At 42.5% G+C, this 24,638-nt stretch overlaps 2 protein-coding genes across 3 annotated transcripts; one reads left to right on the top strand and one right to left on the bottom strand.

Moving 5' to 3' along the window:
- The first annotated feature begins 1,195 nt into the window (after positions 1 to 1,195).
- On the top strand, positions 1,196 to 23,671 carry LOC115736753 (dual specificity protein kinase shkD). Of its 2 annotated transcripts, XM_048283831.1 has the most exons (5): positions 1,196 to 1,234; positions 19,806 to 20,278; positions 20,408 to 21,488; positions 22,755 to 23,052; positions 23,401 to 23,671. In XM_048283831.1, the coding sequence occupies exons 2-5, from the start codon at positions 19,878 to 19,880 to the stop codon at positions 23,409 to 23,411; spliced, it is 1,791 nt and encodes a 596-aa protein (XP_048139788.1). In that variant the 5' UTR covers positions 1,196 to 1,234; positions 19,806 to 19,877; the 3' UTR covers positions 23,412 to 23,671. The 2 variants fall into 2 exon arrangements, with proteins under 2 accessions (XP_048139788.1, XP_030524439.1); XM_030668579.2 differs by lacking the exon at positions 23,401 to 23,671 and having other exon boundaries at positions 1,197 to 1,234; positions 22,755 to 23,204.
- On the bottom strand, positions 1,770 to 2,905 carry LOC115736804 (protein LIGHT-DEPENDENT SHORT HYPOCOTYLS 5-like). The gene has a single exon (XM_030668671.2). It carries the CDS (start codon positions 2,559 to 2,561, stop codon positions 1,932 to 1,934), a length of 630 nt encoding a protein of 209 aa, XP_030524531.1. The 5' UTR covers positions 2,562 to 2,905; the 3' UTR covers positions 1,770 to 1,931.
- Positions 23,672 to 24,638: the final 967 nt, after the last annotated feature.

Consider the following 24,638-nt stretch of genomic DNA (forward strand, 5'->3'; position numbering starts at 1 on the left):
TAAGAAAAAAAAGAATTATGACGGAATTGGCACAATTGCAATAGATTTAAGATTCTTTTGGTAGTTTTCCCGACAAATCTGGAATATGATTATCCCCGAAAGTTTGTGTGAATATATATGTTCAGCGTAAAACATGCATTATGCGTGTTGAAAAGGCAACTATCAATTTTAAGTTACAAAACGCACGTAACATGTATCTTATTCGGCGTTCAATATGATTATATCGTTTTTAAGTGTTTATTTACCATTTGTCACATTATTTTATTAAATCGATCCTATATGCCAATGGTACGTTTGGCATTAGTCTAGACAAAGGCCATTTGGTCCGGCTTTTTTGCAGCAAGTTACAGCTGCGAGAGCGGGTGTTGACCCTCGAAGTTTTCATCAGGCCTTGGCAAGTACCTCGTAGCCATAGAAACCGACAGTTACAGCAGCTTAAGATAGTTTTCGGGAAGTTGCGCTCACCCAGCTTCAAGGCGCTGCAACGTCAGAGCGTGTATTTCTAAACACATAAGTCACAGCACAATCACAGTTTATACCAAACTCGACACTAGGTATCGATACGCCATCAGCACAAAGAAGTCAGAAGTGGGCACGAATCGAACTAGTGCAAGACAAAGGGGTGGGGTAAGCAGCATCATTCGAGCTTCCAACAACTCTAATTTTCCAATGCGAAAGTCCCCTCGTGTTTAGATGCAGAAACATCATGTGTGACTAAGGAGAGAACTATCATATGCCCTCAACAGTCCGTAAACTACCAGATTAAAGCAAAAACCACAAGAAGGAAGCTTCAAAAAGGGCACATGAGCGTTGGCAGAACTTCATGAGCAGAGAAGCCAAAGTTCTACTGTGAACCCGAATTATTTGGTGGGTCTGGAATCAATTTCCACATTAACAGAGGAAGGAACTCGACAAGATGCAAAGGCATATATAACAAGAAAATGGAAGCTAAGGGTTGGCCACTGGTCGCTTTCACACTGAGGTGGGTGGGTTACCCTCAAAGATAAAAATAAAAAATTAAATATAACTTTGAAAAAAAATAATTTTTTTGAGGGAAGCAATCACAAAGGTTTGGATTTTGCTTCCAATTTGATGCTTGTGGAAATGTTTCTTTAATGTGCGGATGTTGTTGTCCAAGAAGCAATGCCATCATATTAGTACACAGCATTATTCTAGCAGAGCAAGAAACGTAGGGCATGTAGAAAGAAAGAGAGAGAGAGTGTGCGCGCGTGTGGCCACATAAATTATATATTGTTGTGAGGTCTACAAGCGAGAAAAAAATCATGCTCGAATCGTAGGGTGAACGTAATTGAATTCTGCCGCATGTCGATAATGTAAATTACTTTTCTCGCCGACGATGGAGCTAATAAAAATCTCTTGAAGTCAATCATAAAATCGAATTATTGTTGTTGTTGTTGTTGTTCTTATTTTGTGGTCCGGAAGTTCAAAATCTAAAGATGGAGATGGGATTAAAAAAAAAAAGGGAAAAGGGTGCACCCGGGACTGAAACAGATGAATGAATGCGCACGTGTGGTTTCATCAGGGGGTGCCCAGGCTTTGTTGGAGAAGCAGCCCAACATTAAGACACGAAGACTCGGATCCGTCAAGGTTTCTTCTTCGCTAATGTCTTTCGCTTCCGACGGAGAGTGTCGGAAGAGACTACCAGAGTTTTTCCCCGAATCCGAGTGGAAAAAGCGACGCAGCAGACATGGAAAGAAGATGAAAATGGAGACGTACGAGGTCGATGGGGGGAGCGGAAGAGGGCCAGATTTTGATTCGTCTCTGCGGGTTGAATGTAATAATTGACTCGTAATTACAATTACACAGATTATCGCTCTTAAAAATGGCGGCCATGGAGGAAACAAGAAAAATCAAAACGCGAAGACAAATAGAAAGAGAAGACGCTAGACGTTGTGAGGTATTCGCCGGTGCTAGCTCGGGGCTGTAGTTGGTCCAACATTGCCGCCGGTAGATTCTCCTCCGCCGCCGCCGCCGTCGCCAGAGCCAGAGCCTTCCCCAGTAGTACTGCTGCCACCGACGTCGGCAGATGCCGGGGTCCGCTTCCGCTTCTTCTTCTCGTAGGGGATGCCGCGGGCCTTGGCCTGGCCCTCCCGGACCTCGCGCAGGTAAATCCGGACGGCCTTGGCGCCGAAGGGGTTGGAATCGGGTCGCCCGCCGTTCTCCTCGTAGGCGGCCCGGAGCCGCCCGATGAGCGCGTCGAGGCTGCCCCACGCCTGCTTAAGCGGGCACGCGCACGGGGCGGGGGGGTTCGGGTGCCCGAAGTAGGGGCAGCCCGAGGCGTGGACCTTGGTCTTCCCGAACTGGTCCAGGTACTTGAGGAACTCGATCACGTGGGCGCCGCTGCACCGGGCCAGCGTCAGCGGCGGCTTGTGGTTCTTCAGGTACTGCAGGAACGTGTTCCAGTCCCTCCGCTTCTGCGACTCGTACCGGCTCGGCGGCGCCGATGGGGCCCCCACGGCCGCCGATGACGGGCCCTCGGCAGCTGCAGCAGCACCCTCCTGCTGTTGCTCGGGTGGCCCGGCACCCGAAGTGGAATCCATGAGCGGCGCGTGGCGATCAAAACCGGGTGGAAATTTCGGATTCCCGGGATCGAATTCTGATCCCTTCTTCTACTTGGGACTTGAGGATGATCCAAGGAATTAAACCCAAACCCAGTAGTCGAACACCTTCTTACTTCGATCGGCGACTCGGAGCGGCTCCGCAAGGTGTGATCGGGTGCTCTCAGGAGGATCTTTTCACGAGAAAGTGAGTGATTTTCTCCTTTCTAGAGAGAGAGAGAGAGAAGAGAGAGAGTGGTGATGGGACGTAGAAAAGAAACGTACAAGATGAAGTGAACGAAGGAGACTGGCCAAAATTGTTGTGATAAGAGGGAGGAGGAGGAGGAGGAGGAGGAGGGGAGCATTGTGTGTAAATAAGCAATTGAGGATCGCGATCTTCGTCGTTTCACATGGTGGCCCCACCGCGGACGTGACTTCGCTCACTGTTCGCTACCGGCGGCCCCCGCCACTCCCCGTTTTGTCTTCTGCTCATACTCACCCCCGCCACTCTCTCACGCGCCACGACCGTCAGCCACGGCTTTCTCTTCCCTCTTTTGATGCCTTTTTTCTTGGTCGTATGCCCACTGAACTATGTACTTGAATCGCTCAAGAAATGATGGCTTTCGCGTATGTCCCTTAGATTTGACGGTTCAGATTTAGTTTAATGTATCGAAGCAGAACTATTTATTGAGTGCACCGGGTTCGTGTGAATTTAATGAGTCATAATTGTAAGGTCATGTGAATTTCGAGTGGAGCTTATTTGGGTCGACGGATCTGATGTAATAGAGCACATATGAAGCTTGACATGCCATACCAATTATTTAACCGAAATGAGTATCATGGTGAATCGGCTTTGAAGTATTGACACGTACGGCCAATCGATATTAAGCTTCGTGCAACATAGGTGTTGAATTGCGCAGGTTCCTAATAGGGTTCACCGATTTTAAGAGTTCTAAGATAATTACTCATAAGTAAAACCGAATACATCTCACAATTTGAAGAAAAACAAAAGTTCATCTTTCATCTGATGAACATGGGAACCTCTCTCACGCAGAGAACACACGAGCTCGACATGTGGCGCACATATAACGACTCAAAAAATGGCGACAGGAGCTCTTACTCCAACTTCCGACCCTAAGTACATTCTCTAAGAAAAATCCATTCTCTGAGAGCATAAAAAACAAGCTAATTAATCGCGACTAATTCACAAGCACAACGGTATTAAATGAGCTCGTAGTCCACTTGATAGATTCGTTCAGAAGGGATAACCCTAATTCTAAGATGGAATCGGTTTGGTTTCGGATTTTAGAGTATGTAGGATAGATTTCCGATTCCAAAAATTAGAAAATCAGTTCCGACATGTAGGTTTAAGGAGAAACTTGAAACCTAGAACCTAGAATAAGTCTTTGTGTTTTTTTTATTCAATGTATTCGTGCGATCTCACAGTATTCCATTGCATTCAATGATAAATGTGTTTAATACAGAACCACTAATATGAGCTAAGACTTTCACTATGACAATCTTTCATATTCTTTATGTATCTAAATATGAGTTGTGATCAGTGAATTGTAGCAATAAATGATGATCATTAGAGACGATGATTAACTAAAATCGTTTAATTAAGAATATAGGTTTAATCTTATTAGAACACGCAACTTGTTACATGGTAAGTTTCGGATATGCGAGATATGTTCTAAGTTTCAAAAATTAAAGATCTGATTCCGACGAGCAAGTGTCAGATTTCACTGGAACCTGGGCTGAATCCATCCCGAAACCGCGGACACCTAATCGGAAGTCTATTTACATTCATATTAACATATCGGTAAGTAGAGCACTGTTCACCTTCCTTTTTTTTTTTTTTTTTTTGCAGCACTGAAATCTAGTCAACTCTTCTCGCTACGCCGAATGGCCGGAGGACGAGAACAATGAGTTCTTGAACAGTGCGCGGCGCGTGGTCGACCGGTGAAGCAGCGGGCGCTGGACATGAGGAGATGGTTGTGAACAGTTATGGCAATAAATGGGGTCTTGCTGAGGTCAAAAACATCTTTAGAATTGGCCACTCCGTGTTAAAAAGATCTCCCCCCACCGTCTACGTTGCTCCTCGCCTCGTCGCTCGTATGTGGTGGTGGTGTCGCTGTCTCCCCTCCCGAGTGCACAAAAGCCTCTTTTTCCCGCCTCCTCTTATCTTGTCACCGGCACGTGTCCAGTCCCGAAGAGAGAGAATGAACTTTGTCTGGATTCAGTTCAGTCAAACGTCAAGTCACCCCACCCCATATTTATTGCTTCTCGCTCGCCACCCGTTCTCAACCATTCACCTGAAAAACTGAATTGACATGGGATTCTCATCGGAAGAAGCAAACCTTCGGATTTTACCGCCCCTTTCAGTTTTTTTTTCCCTTCCTTCCCATAACAACGGTATCGCCATGCGGAAGGGAGTCCGTGAACGTGAACATACAGGCGGGGAAGAGAGAATCGCCTTATTAATTTGGAACCCGGGTATTTCATATAGCAAACCATGAGGCGGCGATTGCTAAGGTGCACATGGGAGGTACGAGGGGGAAAAAATTATCATATCGAGAATTTAATGTAATGTAAAGCAATTAATATATGCTAATTACATCATAATTCATTAATTTAAACTTTCGAGTGGAGATGGATTGACGGGCTATGAATTTACCTTTGTTTGCATGATCTTTTCGAGTGAAATTATTGAGTTTCCACTACATCCGGCCGACAAAGTGGTATCAAAGTCGATAGTGGATTGATGACTCATTTCTAATGTATTGGTGTTCTGGTAAACATCTCAAAAATGGAAAATCTTGTATGTGACTACCTAATCGAGGTGGCAGATGGGATCTTCAGGCTTTCTACCAAGCTTGGCTTCAAATTGATTGAGGTGGAGTCTAAAAGTTAGACATTATCCTCACCAATATTATGTTAAACTTGACCTGGCCAAAGTGCAAATTCTTGAGTTAAGATGATGTTGGTGTGGAAGTTGTTGTTTCTAGCAATATCACCTAAAGAAGGGTGAACAAATGATTTTAATCAAATTTGATTAAAAATTAGAGAATTTAAAAATTTAAGTCAAATGAAACGTAGAATCGGGATCTAAAGATATGTAGTTTATGATTTCGAACATCAGTATGCAATATTCTATCGGACATAGTAGGGAGAGCTTAAAGATGGATAAAATTGCACATGATGATCATTGTATTTGGACATAGATCAAGCCTACATCCACTCTCTTACGCTAATAACCAATAGGCTAGATTTTATTAGATGAACCAATGAGCAAGTAGTGATTCTTTCCTAGATAGATCACACTATTCTATATTAACCACTCTCACAAAACCTCTCGGTGATTATAATATAAATCTCACGAAGACAAGTATATAGAATCTGAAGTACTCTCACACTTTGAAATTTTTTATTCTGATCTCGCACTCATAATTGATCTCCTTTTATACTCTTTCACCTCCAAATTAGTTGTTGGACGGGTCTTCAAAGGCTCGTTCTTCAATATTTGATTGGACGCTATCAATCTTGATTGAGCATGTAGTAGCCATTGAGTGTTGAATTTGAACCTCTCTGATTCAATTGCCCATACAATTAAATCTTTGATTTCCATAAGTTGATACCATCATTTATTGAAGTTGTGTTGTCTCTTCAAAGGCAATCTTCAACAAAGATATTCTACTATTCATTGTAGAACCATCTTGTCAATCAAATATTACAAACTTCCTTTAAAAGGATTCCTCAACTATACATGGCATATGTCATATGTGGGTCTTCAATAAGAGCATTTTTTGAAACTTAATAGGTCGCGATTTTTGGACAATCTTCATAAACAAAGCCAATTTTTAGAATCTGAACATTGGGTTGGAATCTTGTATAATCATTGTTGATGCTTGCATATAAGTCTTCATTCAAAGGTGTAATTTGAATCAACATAAGTGAGAATTTTAGTCTGGATAATATGATTCAACCCCTTTAGAGACAAATATATATAGTAGTTTATTGGCTTAAACTCTTGAGTGTGGGTGGGACCAAGCCAATATGTTGATAGCCTCGGATTTGGACTTCATCCCAGTGTTCACTAGTTTGAAGGTATCACATTTTTTGCTAAATATTTAGATCTTGCTTTTAGTGGGTCAAGGAAAAGCGACATATGGGTAAAAATAATAATGAAGGTCCAACTATTGTTTTACAATCCATGTGCAAAAAGCGTAGGCGTTCAGCTACCTTGAACTCATGAAGTACCCTACAAGTCCCATAATTCAGTTTAGTCTAGGCCTTTGATATATAACAGTCGACGCGACCAAACCGACTTGGAGCGACCCCTGGATCACAAGTCACCTCTTCATGGTTGTCAAGGCAAAAGCCCGTCGGTGGCTACTCGCACATTCGTATGTCAGAAGAATTCTTAGGTAATCCGAATACATATGAGCCCAATACATTTACATCATGGATGATGGTAGAATAGTTAGGATGTACTTAGCTCAGATGCATACAATACATCCAAGAAAGGAGGATTAATAAAAAAAGTCTTAAACTTATTGCAATTATGCCAATTCAATGCTAAATTTTTTTTTTTTTGGCCGATTCAGTCATAAAACCGTTTGCAATTGTGCCAATTTAGTCCATTTGGCCGATCGGCGCCGACATGGCAATTTTTAATAATATTTTAATATTTTAAATATTTTTTATTGTTTTAATCATTTTTATGTCTTTTTTTTTCTTTTTTTCTTTTTGTAGGGTTTGGGCCGGCAGAGGCTGCCGCCCACTCGGCCACTAGGTAAGGGTCACAAGCCCTCACTCGGTCATTAGCCGCGAACCCTCGTGTAGCGGCCGACGAGGGCTTATAGGCCCTCACTCAGGGGGCCGACAATGGTTGTCAATGACTCGCAAGGCTATCGGCCCAAATCCTTAAAAAAAAAAAAAAGGGGGCAAAAACAATAATTAAAAAGATTAAAAAATATATATCAAATTATTAAAAATTGTCACATCAGTCCCGGCCAACTAAATGGACTGAACTAGCACAATTGTAAAAATTTTAAGACTAAATTGGCTAAAAAATAGTTTATGATTGAATTGACAAAATTGCAATAAGTTTAGGACTTTTATGGTAATTTTTTCCATCCAATAACGCCCCGCGATAGCACACCGATCGCAGTCCCACGTGATTCCCCATATTTCATTTGGAGCTCCTTTGGTTTTTTCCCTTACAAGTCTAGGATTTTGGGAGCGCATGGGCATTATGAACCGCCGTTTAGCATTCATTTCGCTTCAGCGAGCGGACGGAGATGGGAGTGCCGACAAACAGTGCGTACAAATTTGAGGTCCCTGTGGGGGAAAGTATGCCCTTTTTATGCTAAATGGTTAATCACGACTTGACCACCAACCGCTACTATTTTTCCTTAGTTTTATTTTTGTTCTCTTTCGTGTGTATAACCGCTAGAGCTGTCCAATTTATGATTACGATTAGGTTTGAAATATCACTAGATTAGAACATACCATTAATTGTTTTTTTTTTGGGTTGGAATACCATCAATTGTTTGCTCGGAGGTATATGCTAATGGTCGCTCTCTCTCTCTCTCTCTAGTTGGAAGTCGACGATTGGCATCCACCTCATAAAATCGACCTCCAACCACCATCGATCTTGATATGAATCCCATGGAACCCTACATCGATTAATGGTTTGGTTCCCTCCATGGAGTCATAACATTAGCTTTGAGGCTTGTCATCATTGCCATCGAGATGTCAATGGAGGCGGCGCGACGAGACGAGACGAGACGATGCGGGGCGAGATGGGCATGCGCACACGCGAGAGGGACAGAGGGGGCTTGGGTGCCTGAATTAGTTGGGTCGGCATTGGCATTTTTTCTGCTTCATTCACAAGGCTAGTATCCAATTCATTCGACTCGGTTCGTACCGACCGAGACATGCAAACCGCTCTATCCACGCGCATCCGGTTAGCGGTATTCATAAAACCATAGGGGTGATGAGTAGAAGACACTATGATCAAATCTGAACAAATATAAAATATATATATGAACAAATATTGTTCGAGAATAGCCTTCAAAATAAGCATAACACACATTCACTGACGGTCTATACAAACCTAGCTTTGCTTCGGAGCCCTCTGCTTTTATACAACTTAGTAACACCATATGGAAACGCTATAAGGATGTACATCCTATGCTTTCGAGCCATAACGCAAGTGCATACTTTTTAGTGAATTAGATGCCGATGGTCATGTGATATCGTATCACACTCAAGTGAGCGATAGATATATTATTTGCATAACGTGTGTGTATATATATTATTTACTATCAATCACTCAAGCACTTTCACTATTAGTTGATTCTTTTAATAAAATAAAAATTTGCTTGCACCCATCAAGTATCTTACGGTCGAGATCACTATCCATAAAGTCATAAACATATCGCACAGCAGCCAATTCCGTCCTAAATATTCCAGTATCATCAATTTAGTAACAAACATTCTAACAAAATGACAGTGCAATCTTTCTTGCTAAATTGAAAAATTTAGAACTGAATTGACCACTATACAAGTAGTTTTAAGACTTTTCGGATATTTTCCCCCCTTATTATATTTCACGGGAGTACTCAATCACTTAGATCGACGATAGTTCGCAGCGATCCTGCGGCAACAATTCAAGCTATAACCTAGGAGGACACCACCATAGCCATGGCCACTTAATCTATTGAATAATCTACTAAACACCCCCCATTATTATACTAAGGGAAAGTTTCGTTTAAGAGCCCGAAGTGCTCTCGATTTTTCAAATAATGGCTCGAAGTAGATGTTGTTTCAAATAAGGGCCTGAAGTGTCCTTTTTATTTCAAAAAAGGGCATGAGTATGGGTATTTTAGTCATTTTCCTTTTTTTTTTAACTTTTTTCCTTTTCTGTTTTTTTTTTTCCTTTCTTTTTTCTTTTTCCTTTTTATTTCTGCCCTAGCTCACCGTGGCCGGCCACCGGCGAGGGAGGTAGCGGCCTCGCTTGGGCGAGCCGAGGGCAGCCCTCGCCGGGGCGAGCAATGGGCAACCCTCGTTGACTTCGCCCGGGCGAGGTCGAGGTTAGCCCTTGGCTCACCCGGGCGTGGCCAACGGGGGCGAGATCCGCCTCAACGCCTTCTACATTGCAATGCTCGCCTTTACGGCGAGGGCCGCCATATTCGAGGCCGTCGGGCGGTGCTAGAGCCTCGACTTGGGGAGCACGAAGTAGATCTAGATCTACACGAGCTCATCCTCGTTGGCTAGGGCCGGATGAACTCCTCGCAAGGAGTTGCAGATGAAACCCAAAGAAGAAGAAGACGGGGACGACGCGCTCTCGGATTTGAAATTTTCGTGAGGGCTAGAGGCCCTAGCTAATGGCCGGCGGGGTCGCCGGCCCTCGCTACCCCAGCCGACCTCCCACCAATGGTGGGCCGATGACCACAAGTGGGAGGGGTAGCCCTCTCGCTGTATGGCTTTTTTTTTTTCCTTTTTTTTAAATTTTTTTTAAATTAGAAAAAAGAGAAAAATTGAATAAAAAATTTAAAAGTGAAATGACGAAAATACCCTTCAGGCCGGACCCTTTTTTGAAATACTATGGCCACTTCAGGCCCTTAATTGAAACATACTATGCCACTTCGGACATTTATTTGAAACAAAATCCACTTGAGGCCCTTATTTGAAAAAATAAGAGGACTTCAGGCCCTTTTTTGGATTTTTCCCTTATACTAATCAACTTGGAAAAAGAATCCGACCATAAATAGAACTTGGAAAAAGAACAATCATTGGTGATTAAGAAAATTATCAATTTTGTGAGAGGGAGACAGAGAGAATACGGTGGTTGCATCGTACGGTTTGTGGAATCCCTTTGCAATTGTTGATGGAAACCAGAGGCGCGTCCGATAGCTCCCCTCTCCCTTTCCCTCCCTCGTCTTCCACGGGTTCCCATCTAGACTTTCTCCTTTGGCCTTTGAATTCGGACGAAAGGGGTCAGTTTCACGTCCCCACGTCTCCCCCCTTTTTCCGATTGCTGTTTGAATGCCAGAGGCTGATGCGCGTTCATTTCGGCACTGTCCCCGCCAGCAGGACGATTCCCTGTCGTCGTTCGTCAAAACGCAAATCGACTCCTCCTACGGGAGGAGGATCAATTTATTCAATTCTTATTGCCGGGATGATTGTGTGAATTTGTGTTTGAAATATCTCGTATAGGAGAACTTCATATCACAAATTCAAACGTATAATTCGCATCCCTTATAGGTCGGCTCTTTTGCGAACGTCATGGCATTTCAACAAAAAGTCCATGTCTAAAACCATTAATGTACCAACAAAATTGAAGCCTTAAAAATCCACAAACATCCATCGCCTCGCCATAATTCTATATCCACAATCAATTATACGTGACTAACCATCAAACTGCCACGTTTCAAGTCCAAAATAGATCTCAAGAACTTCATTGACGTAACTTATCGTCCAATTCCCAGTTGATCAATTTGCTATACCCACAAATAGCCACAATAATCATCAAACTTAGGCAGTGATCTACAAATTCTCATCTAATAAGTAGCATAAGCTACCGCCAATCCCAGACAAACACAATTCACAATCACTTGTAGTTTTAACCACGATGCGTCTGCCAAACACTTCGTTCTACTAGCGCACCTTATCACTCCATGAACCGCTCTAACACCAAATAAATGCTATGCAACGTCCGATCTGCCACACCTCAGGCTTACTAAACTCGCATTCTCTGCTTTAATCTTTCATTATATGATGGTACATGCGAAAGACTTGATCATAAACGATCACATCAGCCATACATATCACAAGTGCACGTCAATCGGAATAAGTGGCGTGCACGCCCGAAAAAAGGATATGGCCTTATAGGTTTCACTAACTCGATACTACACATCAATCACAAACAACAAACTCATAAAGTACCAAATTCATGTGTGTTTGTGTGTGTATTAGCCGATTCTTTACAAAAGTTTAAAGTGCTACTGGGAGGTATACAAGACACGAGTTCCCCACTACTCCCAACCAAATTGGCATTATCGTTGCTCCATTAACGTCACTAACAAATCATGGCCATAACTAGGTCTTACGAACACCTCAATCAATCATCCTTGCTAGCTTGCTCATTTGAAAAATGTTAATTCCACAAGAGTAAGCCGAAGCTCCTCTACAAGTATAACCATTAGGCTGAACAACTAAATCTCCTATAAAATCGTAAGATTGGAGGAAATATCCAACATCGTCAAATTCAATCAATCAAGGTATAAAACCTCAAGATCCTACTAGATTTGCAATCCATGACAATCAAGAATCATATTAAATCCTCAAACAATCACAATCAAGATCTTAGAGTCACATCAAATTCTCAAACAATCACAATCAAGGTCGATTGGAGCTTAACACTCACAATGACGAACCATAGCAAATCTAGTAATAAGTACTAGAGATCTACTTGCCTTCGTAGAAAATGAAGTATAAATGACGAAGAACGACTTTGAACACCCTTGGCGTGTGTGTGAATCACTCAAGCAGCACCTCGAATATTTGGGCTAATCTCAGCAACCACGAATTAGGCGTGACAGCTCTAGTGAACAACTAGCATAACGCACATCTTAAATAGATGGACGGCCTACGTGAGGCATAGCGCGTTGCGGAAGTTTCAAGAGGAAGAGAGTTGTTCTGACGAACGAATGACGAAATGAACCGACGTCGGAAACTATTTATAGGCGAAGTAGAGTGAAAAACCGACGAATCGGGGAACGACACGCGCCCCCCGTGGGTCCCACCACCTTGGCCGACTTAGCCAAGTCGGCCGCCACGTGGTATCCCGCCATTCGTCCTCGTCTAGTCCCAATTTCTCGTGTATTTGACCCGATAGGATCCTAACTAAAACACATAATGTCTCTATAACAACAAATCCACCATATTTAAAAATATTCCAAAGGCTCAATTACTATTAATTCGAGCCCGACGAGCGCTAATCGGCTCTTAATTTAAGCTGGTGGAGAACTCGAATCACTACAATTGTCTTCACTTCCTACACATTAATCGAGGTAGAAATTTTCAGACGTGACATGATCCGTTGCCGAGGTCAATGTTGCCCTGGCCTCCCCTCTCTTTCCATAGGTCAACGAGCCTCTCTTTCCCTCCTCTTTTTCTCCATCTATGTGGAGACACAAGCATCACCATGGCCATCACAACCTCGAACTGAGGCCGCAGGAGTTCCGTTCTTGATTCTCGGTGAATCTTTGATGCTACAGTAGTCTCCTCTTAATCTAGAAACAGCGGCTCCTCCACAGCCATTATAGCGAGCAGCTACCTGGCTGCGAGTCGCAAGGAGTGGGGACGAAGCTGTAGCCGCACCGTGATCCCGGGGCGATTGATGGCAAGGCTGCCCCCCCCGGAGGTGCCCGGGGACCTTTTCGAAATGGGTGAGTCAGAAAACCAAGACGAGTAATCCTGGAAGAAAAATAAGTGTCCCAGTAAACAAAACCAAACATTAATTGACTTCAAATGTAACTTAAACTGTATTCACAAAAGCGAGGATGCAAATTGATAGGCGCACGAAATTGATAATGACGTTTGAATTTTTCCCCTACCTTTATTTATCTCCCACTAATCTAATGTGACAATTAGGATTTGCTTTACACGGCTACACGTACACCCACATCTATTGTTACCCTCTTTCCGAGCAATTATTAGAAAAAAAGATGGCCCAGCAGGCCATGTGAAAAGACGAACGACGGCATCGGAATGGGCACGAGATAGCTATCTTTCAATTGTTTTCTAAACACCGATTCTTTTCTTCTTCTCCTTTTTTTTTTTTTGGGTTCAATCATCAGAGGCCTTGCTTTGGTCAGAGTACTTCTTTCAACGAAAAAGAGAGGAAGATCATCTCGCTGCTCCGTCCTATGATGGCTGCGCAACAAAAGTCAAAGCAGTTGTCTCCAAAGATGTAACCCCTGTGTTCCCAATCTGATCTTCGGGGAAGAATCCAAAAGGCAGGTTTCAAACTCCCATTCGCTGGTCCAGATATTGCAGAAGATGGAGACGAGAAAGCGACCGCGACCGCCTTAGAACTCGTTGTCAGTGAGTCGGGTCTCTTCCCTTTTTTTCGCTTTTTCTTCTTGTTTGGCCGGACGGTCAGGTCCATCGGGGGGGTCGAGGAGCGCGAATGAACCTCCGTAAGGCACGCGCCCTGTGCGCTGCTTCGAAATATATCGATGGCCTCGAGGCGTGGTTCGGGGATCGTATCGGTTTCGAGGCGTCCGTTCATCGGATGTGCTGGCCGTTGCCGGAAGCCGGAGCGATGCGCGGTTGGGCGCGCGAGTTCGTATGGTTCTCTCTTGCGGATATTCTGTTTGGTGCCGGGTTAAGTCACCCGACCCAATGTCTGCATCGCTGGATCTTATAGCCTTCTTGGGCCAGGCCCACGAGGACAATGAACTTCTCAATCTCTTGGAGGTCGGCCCAATGTCCGCCGTGGCGAAATTCTGGCTCTGGCCCCTTGAAGAGGTGGAGAGAGAGAGAACGAGACGAGACGAGACGAGAGTAACAACATCGAGATTTACAATCCGAAATTCACTAGGAAAAGAAATGGGAAGAAAAGGCAAAGTAGAGCTGCAAATATCATCGTATTCCCAAATAAAGAGCACGATAAAATTCGATACGAAATTTATTAGGAAGATTTCAAATTTCAAAATACATATTTTACATTTTATTCACCAATAAAAAGGTGGGGAGAAACGATAGACGCTAGCAACTGCTTTAGATATTATCATGAGGATCTTAGATCCGTTACAGAATGTTCAATTTGGGCTCTAGTTGCTTTGCATCACCCCCGACTCGAAGTTTCAAGATAGGTAAGTGAAAGGGCGACAAAACCCAATGAAAACAGAAAAAAAAAATTAAAATTATGGTTTTTGGAAAGTGAGAAACATGGAAAAAAGTTGATTGAAGGGTGACGTATGCCCACTCCAGCATGACGTCACACAAGGATTTCATGGAGGTCCAACGTAAGAGGGCAGGATAATGGTAACGTAGGAATTTCTTTTCAATTAGCCGAAGAAATGTAAGAGAGAGAGAGAGATGTGTCAGTCAGTACAGTGGGGCCCGGACTCGACAGGATTGTGGACCGGGCTGTTACGTTCGAGGTTAGACTGGGCTTGACAAGACTCAAGGCCGCCCCCCACCCCCCCAACCCATGGTGGACCGTACACTGCCTGACACCGACACGACACCGACGGGCTGTCGTTTTGCATGCTGGGAGTCTTTCTCGCACCCAATTATGGTACACCTGAAATAAAATGATTTTTCTTTTTCCTTCAACGAAAGGAGTATTTCTTTTTTTGTGTTTTTTGCTTGATTCTATCGTATCCTATTTTACTATACAAATCACACTGTATGTGCTGTGTGCTGTATGAAGATTATAAAATTCCGCTCTTTCCTCACGCGTCCCCATCCCACTTTCTCCAAAGGTGGCCATTTTTCCTGTTTGGGAAAATGGAGATGAGGGGTACGAAAGGAGTATTTCAGGAGCATCAAAAATTGTACTACTGCATATCCCAAACTTATCATCGAAACGCGACATGTCCTCATATAATTCTGAGAACTATGTTTCATTCTGGATGATTTGTGCGCTTAAAAGTGCTTGAATGTCCCGTCGATTTTAACGAACCAAAATTAAAATTTATCGTAATTTTTTTTTGTTAGAAAGTTTATCATAATAGACTATTTTTTTTTTTGGCTAGAAAAATTTGAGAAAGAATACAAAATGCGTGAGTGTTGGGGGCAGGGGTAGAGGTGCCCCCCGTCCCATTTGATCTCAGAAAAGCTATTCTCCTCTTTGAGGTACCCTTATTGGGTTTTTCCCCCGCTCTTTAAAATTTAGTGAATATGATTACATAAATCAATAAGCACCGAGTACCCTAATAAAGTTGAGTAATCACGATAGTTATAAGACTAGATCGGTTCCAATCAAAGAGCATAGAAACTAATTTGAGAGAAATCAAAGCGCGAAAATCCAACTGGATATTGCCTCAAAATTTATGGATCATTTGTGACATCGTCTTGTGAAAAAATAAAAATAAATAAACACGCTTGTCACCGGAGCAATCTTCATCGAAAATAGGAAAGATGTCGATTGTTCTCTGGGGCAATTGGGGTTGGTTGCCAAAGTTATATTTGGCGATTCGGCCGGGTGGGGGCCCGGAATTCAGAAAGCCCGGTTCAAACCCCATCTGATGGTACGGGGAAAATGACTAATGAGTCCCCAGTGGCAATTTCGCAAATAACCAGCACCCACCCTCTCTCTCTCTCTCTCTCTCGCTCGCTCGCTCGCTCGCCGAAATCAACGGCAGATAAATGCCGAGCCAGTTCGCGATCATGGATCTCCGCATGTGGTGGGGCACATGGCAGGCAGACCACGTCTTACAAAAGCGGGACCCACCACCCAACGGCCCCACCCTCTCCATGTCAATTGATCCTCAAAATACGATTCCTTTTTTTTTTTTTTTTCATTTTCTTTTTCTACGATGATGTTTTCATACGACATCGCATGACATGGGTATTTTCAATCGGTCATGACCGAATGTCATTTTCCTCGATAAGAATACGATAAAATCAATATAAAAGCCCCTTTCGATCATATATGTCGTGTCAATAGTTACATTACATCGGTCAATAAATTAAATTTCTCGTACAAAACAACTTCTTCTTGGATCTAAAATTTAGGTAAAAACTAAAATAATCATGGTCGGCCTTCTTGAGTTGCTCTTACTTTTAAGAGAGTCTTACTTCCATCTTGTTCGGGAATCTTTGATTTTGTGCTCGGTATTCAATATCTCTCGTACTCGAGACTCTTACATCTTTCGCGATCGGAGAGCTCGCGCTCGGGAGTTTTTCATCTCTCGAATGTTAAGAGCAATTTTGGACGAAGAATTAGCGAGAGCAGATTTGAGATTATAAGTAAAAGCTTGAGGTTTTCTATGGGACACAAAAAAAAAATTAAAACTTGACCTAAAGTTTTGATTTTTTTTTTTTTGGGGATATTAGGCCAATGAAATTATGAATAAAACTCTGGTGAGAGAGACATTGCATTGGTTTCTTGAATAGGGAAGCTTCTGGCACGCATGACAACATTTCTGGAGTAAGAATTCGTTTGATTATGCAACTTCATTTTTCTACTTATAGAGCAATTTTTTTTTTTTTGCTCCGAAAGTAGTTTTGAAGCCACTTGAATAAGTAAAAAAAAAAAAAAGTTTACTTCTCTCTAGAAGTTAAAATCAAAAAGATAAAATCCCGCAAGACTTGACTTAGTCCAGGTCCGGAAACCCGACCCGGTTCAATTCTATATAATGATAATAGTAAATTAGTAAGTTAAGTTATAAATAATAAAAACTTCAAAAAATTCAAAAAAAAAGGAAAAATAAGGAAATGCTAGGAAAATGTCTTTTTTTTTTGCTTTTTAGTCTAATTAGTGCTTTCTTATACTTGATCCAATGCGATAGACCGATGTCCATTCCGATCTCATTTTTGTACATCCAATCATGTCTCAGGGTTTTAATCAATATTGTAACTAAATACACAATGAATTACAGATTTTCATTTCTAGCGCTTAGTTAGATGTTTTAAATATTTTGGTGTTTACTTGTTGCACTGTATTTCAATAAATTGGATCTTAATCGCATTCCTCCGATTAGGTTAACATTATCTAGAATCTTGATAAAATGAAAATCATAAAAATATTTGCATGATCACTTAGTATTGGTAATGGCCGTAGGATTAAATGGCTATCTAGAATGCATGATCACTTTGAAAAACAACCAACTAGTTAGGTATCGAAATTGCGCTAATTAGACTATTAGCGTAAACAAGTCCTCAATTCTAGAATCTCTAGTCACGTAGCAATCGAGATGACACTCCCGCATCTCGATTGATTTTTACTCGACTCCAATAAGCTAGTGGCGACTATAAAAAAACATTTAAGTTGTAAAGAATTTAAAACGAAATCCAACGTTACATAATATATGGGCTTGGGAGAGCTCCCATTTGAATTGATTGGCCATACGGCCTGTCTTTTTGGGCAATACCTCTAAACCTATGATCTTTTGACCGCGTTGGGAAAAATAGGCCGTGACATCCCTTGCCAAACACGAGGGCCTTGCCAATAGCTGGGGGGGCCATGAACGCCCTAAGCGAGGCCTCACTGGGTATGGACATGAGTGCAAAGGCCCTCTCGTTATCAAATGCCTTTATCCGGTCAGAAATCTACTTACGAAGTAAAAGTAGAAAAGTCAACTTCCGACTGAAAGGCGACTTTTAGAGCATAAGTGTTGCCATGCGTGCCCTTTATCGCCCCACCTTCACGGCGAAGGGTGCCGGCCAAAATTGAGGGCATCTAGCCATAGAGCAAGTTTTTTTAAGGATTTGATTGTATTTTTTGAAAATTTTAAAATATGATCGTCCTTTTTTCTCCACGAACGAGTCTCACAATATCGAGATAGCATAAATTTACGTATGATCTCACTTTATTTTCTTCTTTATTGACAATAACATCAAATGCGGATAGAATCATAGAGTGCTGCTTGCGATGATCATACTTATATTCTATCCATACGTTTCGATGGGATGTAAACGTATTTTTACTACTTTAGCCTAAGAAACATAAAGGGAGAAGAAAACAAGGGATTGACTATGGAGGTGACGAAACTTTTTTTTTTTTGCGTCGTTTTGAAAATAGAACGTGACTATAATGAAGATTTGGAGAACCGAACTTTACATTATATGGGAAGATATGGAAATAGAAGGAATTCCAAATCATGGAGAAGTTAAGGGAAAATGGAATTCACTCTCTTACATTTCCTAAACAAAAAGACCAATAATAGAAGATAAAAAAATAAACTATATATATGCTCTTTATATACACGTGATCTTTCTTTACTTATATAACTAAACTTTTACAACGGATATTATAGCAATTTCTGACTTTATGAAAAAGGCTACCTCCGTGCCATCATCGTTCATACATACGTCAGCCCATTATTCCGGCAGTCTTATCGAGCCTTTCGACGACATTCTTTGCCATATCTATGAATCTTTCTCCATTTGCACGTGAAAATCGAAGACACTTATCTCGTTCCATCAAGGACCAACTGCTCGTGGGAAACCAAAGGAAAAAATTAAGTAGAAGGTTTCACGATCGGATCACACCCGATTGTGATCTACCGCTTCTCGAATCGCAATCGATTTTCGGGGTGTTAACAATCCCAACAAACGCCCAAAAATAAGCCCAGGTCAGTCTCGAGTTCGGCTAAAATTCCTGAAGGTAGACTCGACTGTTGACCAGCACATTGGCCGTCGAGTTGGTTCGTGGGTAGCTCACCACCGGTCAGACGTTTCCGGTTTGGATCAACGAATCAAAGCGACGTCTTTCCATCCCTTTCGGTTTGCTCCCGCGATTCATTACTTTATCTATCCGACCTGCATGTAGGCTCGTCATCACCAGCTGAAATTGGTTGTTCATGACAACCACGTTATTTGTGATGGAAATTCATGATGCCATCTGAATTCGGTGCAGACCATCCCCACTTCAATTGGGCATACATATAAAAGGGTAAATGGCATAAGTGATTTTTGGATTTTGACTCAATTTGCAGTATGGTCATTGAACTTTAAATTCGTTTAATGTGTACCTAAACTTGTATCCTAGATCATATCAAAAAGTTCAATAAGCTTGAATTTATGAAAGGATAATAATGAATAATTTTATACATTTTAGAGACTAAATTAAATAAATTAAAATTTTAGGAACGAAATTATACGTGATGTTAAATTTGATGAATCATATTGTATATTAAATTAAAAATTGAGAGGCTATTTGTGTCAATTGTATTCCGGTATAAAAATACCCAACACTGTCACATGCGTCGCTCTCGCGATCAGCACACACCCGTCTAGTCACGCCCATCATCAACCCCAGCCCCAACCCCAACCCCGTCAATAAAACGCTTCCGGAAGGAAGCCAACGATCCTCCACCACCACCACCACCATTTTCGCTCCTGACTTCCTTCTTCTGAGCAACAGGGTTCGATGGGGAATCCAAGACCCTGAAGCAAAAAACGTTTCTTTTGATGATACATGCAAAAAAGCAAACTAACGCCTCTCTGTTCTCGTGAGCTTGGGGAGTGAAACAAGATTCACACAGGAGAGAGAGAGAGAGAGGGAGTGTGTTCCTGGCTAACTCGCACTCGGGACTCTCTGACTCAGGATCCCGGCCCGACCCGAGTCCAATGGCTGCTGCTCTGGAGTGCTGGTCGAGCCGGGCCAGCACGGACGAGGAGATGGTGGAGCAGGTCCTGATGCGGACCCACGACAGGTCCGAGGGGTCGCCGGCGGCGACGTCCTCCGGAGCGGCGAGGGAGCAGCCGCCGCCGTCATCCTCGTCCTCGGTTATGCAGAAGAAGCTGCAGAGGCTGAGCCGGAACGTGTCGGAGGCCATCGCGTCGCTGAAGAACTCGCTGAATCTGGACTCGTCGCGCGACGCGCCGCCGCAGTCCTCCAAGATCGACGGCTGCCGGAGGATGGTGTGGGGGAGCGTCGTGAGGAGCTTGACCCAGCTGTACCCGGGGAGCCAGTTGCCCGAGAAGCTCGTCTCCAACATTCGCAAGCATTACGATTCTTTGCCTCTCAGGTTTGATTTGATTCCAAGGCTGCTCTCGACTCGATTGAACGTTCCTTGCTCTGCTTAAGTTTTATAGGGCACTCTTTTAGCGTTTGTTTCTTGATGCGATGTGTTGTGGTTGGGTGATTCTTTGCGCAGTTATGCACAAGCAGGGTTTGATATGAAGGATGTGTTTCTCCACATCAAATTGATGGAGCAGGCTTTGGGAGATGATCGGCCTGCGATTCTTATCCAAGACGTGTCGCAGGATGAGGTCCAGGGGTCAGTTTTTAAGCTCACATTCGCCTGTAACTCGTTAATCTCGTGGTCGGCGATGTCGGGGGCCCTTGACAATGCCTCCATTTGCTGCAAGAAGATACAGATCTTTGAGAAGAAGGGATTTACACTAGGGATTGTGCTTCTGTTAGTGCAAGCCGAGCAAGAAAAGATGTTCAAAACCCGAATCGAGAATGCCCTGAAGCTGGCTATGAAGAAGCATAGACCCGCCACTGTGAAGCTGGCTTTTGGGCTGTGTGGCTGTCAAGAAGAGAGCGCAAACGGTAGAGAAGTAGGACAGGTCGAAGATGACATGAGGGAGCTGAATTATCGGAATAGCAGTGAGAATCTGCATTCAAAGGTTCAGCTTGAGATGCCCCTGCCCACATCATCATTTGTCGTTTCGGTTGATGAGTGGCAGACAATACAGTCGGGTGGGGACGGGATTGCGAAATGGCTTCTGAACTCGGACAATCTCGAATTCATCGATCAGATTGGCCCGAGTTCTTTCAAGGGGGTTTATAAGGGCAGGAGAGTGGGGATCGAGAAGCTCAAGGGTTGTGATAAGGGGAACTCTTATGAGTTTGAGCTCAGAAAAGATCTTTTGGAACTAATGACTTGTGGGCATAAAAGTGTTCTGCAATTTATTGGTGTCTGCATAGATGAAAGTCATGGGCTATGCGTTGTGACTAAGTTGATGGAAGGTGGATCTCTTCATGACTTGATGCTTAAAAGCAAGAAGCTTCAAACCAAGGAGATTGTCAGAATCGCAATCGATGTCGTGGAAGGAATCAAGTTTATGAACGAACATGGGGTCACGTATAGAGACCTCAATACACAGAGAATTTTGCTTGACCGTCATGGGAATGCCTGCTTGGGGGATATGGGCATTGTTGCTGCTTGTAAGAGTGTTGGTGAAGCAACGGAGTATGAAACTGATGGTTACCGGTGGCTGGCTCCCGAGGTTCGTATTCTGCTGCATTATATTGTTCACTCCTGATTCGCACTTGAATAATATACTGCCTCCATTTTGATCTTTTACAAACACTACTCATCAAGCATAGCCTTAGCTGTTAGGTTGGTGTTCTGCACAGCTAAATCCCCAACAGATTCGAAATTGGATCTAGCCCAGTTTATATGTTGCTATTTCTTCACCAACATATGTTGCTGCAAATCTCAACTGTAGCTTTGTTAGTCCAAGTGTAGATAGCTCACGGAGGAAAACTGTCCAATCTTTAACTCGATAAGATTTTTCCATGTGTAGCAGTTGTATCCATTCGATCACACATCGTTTTCTTTTGCATTGTCCAGTTTTCTTTAAACATACTAAAACTCATTACAAACTTTTTGAATATTTGTTTAACCTAAAGTCGACTATTGCTTATTGGATTACCCTGTTGCCTGCTTTCCAGTTGTCATTTTACCATTCCGCGTAAAGTTTATGCTCTGCACCGCTTGTTCATTCAATCTAGCATGTCTTTCGGGAGAAACATTCTATGCTTTATTTAGCTCTTTTTCCCTTGTCGCCATTGTGCAAGTTATTCAACCAGATTCCATGCACAGAGGGCCTCGCTTTACAAGGTTGTTCACTCCATGCTTCCCAAAAGGGACTTTAGTCATTATTATGACATCATTCATTGAGCATGCCTTCCGTGCCTTTAATTATTGCTTTTGCTTTTGCTTTTACTGGTGTATAATTGTCTACCATTGCCTAAGCAATTCTATGCCTTTCACTAAATCCCATCATCTGCCGGCCATGACCTTGGAAGACGTAGTGGGCGCTTGGCTCCTGTGGTTAGAACTAGGTCCACTAGTGGAGCCCCCGGCGATGGCGCTTTTGTTCTCTTTCTAATGAGCTTCATTTTGGCGAGCTTTCTGGCAGAGCTGTATTATAAGGATCCACCATCAATTGTAGCGCATTATTCATTATCAAGTAGTCATAGTGCTCTAGATCGCCTCTTTCTATTGGGAGGAACTAGTCCAATTTGTTAGATGTGAATTCAGCTCGTACCTTATTAGTATTTGCAAATGCATTTTCCATCTCTCTGATTGTTTGCAAGGATGGACAGTTTGAGCAGAAGTACGGTAGAATAATAAGCATTGTCCTGGAAGAAACAAGCTGCAAGCTGCTTTTAGTGAACTACAAAATGAAAAGAGAGATGTTTAAAGTGCAAGTCTGTTTGATTAAATTAAACGACATATGCAATAACTTCGGTTTTGGTTTTGACAGATAATTGCAGGCGACCCCGAAAGTGTGAGTGAGACGTGGATGAGTAACGTTTACAGTTTCGGAATGGTAATGTGGGAGATGGTGACCGGGGAGGCAGCTTATGGTGCTTATTCTCCAGTTCAGGCGGCGGTGGGGATCGCGGCTTGCGGACTCAGGCCGGAGATTCCGAAGGACTGCCCGCAATTCCTGAGAAATCTGATGACGAAATGCTGGAACAACAGTCCGTCGAAACGCCCTCAGTTCTCTGAGATTCTCTCCCTTTTGTTACACTACATCAACAATGGCAATGACAACAGGTAACCCTTGTCGTGCATCCCGATTTCTCATTTGTAGAAACTAGTCGTATCCAATGCACCCATGATCGCTGGGTGCTAGTTACGCGTGAAGTTGTAGATGCTCGAAACTTTGCATACAAGGAATGAAATAGATCTTCAGTCTTTTACCTTACCCGCCTCGTTATCCACTTCTCGCTTCCTGTGAAGCCGAAAAAGAAGAGTCTTTTGTCATCTTAATGAATCATCGTCGCAATGCGACATTGCGCACAACCATATTACACAAGTACACAGCTACTGTGACTACTGACTACGGTGATGAAGGAATTACTTTTATCCGATGCACGGATCCGATCGACGGGTCTTTCGGTGAACTTTTGGTTGATTCATGAGTAAAAAGAAAGGGAACAAGAGAGCAAAAGATGGGAGGATGTGGGGACGACAACTTCTGAGTGCTACGAGGACTAAATCGTCTTGCTGTTCGATTCGTGGGTTGCTCGTGAGGGTCCCGTCTTGTTTGTTTGCCTTTGCCCCTCCGGGCGGTGAAAAGTCATGTGACATGTTTTTCCCAAGACCCTACCTCCGCACTCATATTAAAGCTCTGTTTATTTTGCAAAAAAAAAAAATAAATTAAATATATTTTTTGAAAAATGATAGCTTAAGCATGGATCAATGCATAAGTATTTTCGTTGTTTACGAAATTATTTACATATAAATAACGAAAATACTTTTCGTTAATTCATTTTTAAGCAATCGTTTTTCGAAAAGTATTTTTTTCAAATTATTCATTTTTCGCTAAACAAACGAAACGATAGGGATTGCTGTGAGCTAAGCAGAGGGCTAAAGATCCTGTCTTTAGAGTCGTTTTTCTTTGAGTAATTCTGTCCTCCAATCCAGCAATTCGCTGGACCGGTCCTGTATGCAATTTGGACCGTTAGATTGAAAGGGAAAAACAATTCAACCGATGGGTGATTGGGATAAGTTCAGCTACTTCGACATGAAAAAGTACTAACCATAAAATTGTCAATTTTACTATCCATTAAAAAATTTTAATGTGTAAATTAATAATAGTCCATTATTCTGGTTCTTTTCTATTTTTCATGAAAAGTTACGCATGTTAGGAAAATGTGATGATACTCAAACTCTGTTTGTTTCACAAAAAATAATTGAATTTAAAAATATTTTCCTAAAAAATTATATATATATAGCTTGAAATGATTAATAATGAAAAATGTTTTTATCTCCGACGTCAATTTATATGTGGACATTTGCATAGACAATGAAAATATTTTTAAATTACTCCTTTTTTGTGAAAATAAATAAATAAATTGAAGCCTTTGCCTCAGAAGGTTATCATTTGATTTATGTTCGATTTTGTCCTCACAAGTCACGCACTGTAATACGATTCAGCCCCGTAACTTGCTGACCATTGCAGTCGCACGTGCTTGACACATTGAAGTCGAAACAATCAAGTCGTCTTCATTTTCTCTCGCGTTTTTCTCCCCGAATCTGTCGTCGCAGTTGGTAGGGGGAAAAAAGGGATTTCCTCGGAGATGGCATTCCGGCGGTAACTAGTTCGTCGTAATTTCGCCCATCATCGGGCTTACTTGTT

The sequence above is a fragment of the Rhodamnia argentea genome, chromosome 8 (genome assembly GCF_020921035.1).
Source record: "Rhodamnia argentea isolate NSW1041297 chromosome 8, ASM2092103v1, whole genome shotgun sequence".
Taxonomy (NCBI): Eukaryota; Viridiplantae; Streptophyta; class Magnoliopsida; order Myrtales; family Myrtaceae; genus Rhodamnia; species Rhodamnia argentea.

Coding starts and splice junctions, on each gene's coding strand:
- LOC115736753 (XM_048283831.1), top strand. CDS start 19,878: ATGGCTGCTGCTCTGGAGTGCTGGTCGAGCCGGGCCAGCACGGACGAG. Junction 20,279..20,407: donor TACGATTCTTTGCCTCTCAG/GTTTGATTTGAT, acceptor TTCTTTGCGCAG/TTATGCACAAGCAGGGTTTG. Junction 21,489..22,754: donor ACCGGTGGCTGGCTCCCGAG/GTTCGTATTCTG, acceptor TGGTTTTGACAG/ATAATTGCAGGCGACCCCGA.
- LOC115736804 (XM_030668671.2), bottom strand. CDS start 2,561: ATGGATTCCACTTCGGGTGCCGGGCCACCCGAGCAACAGCAGGAGGGT.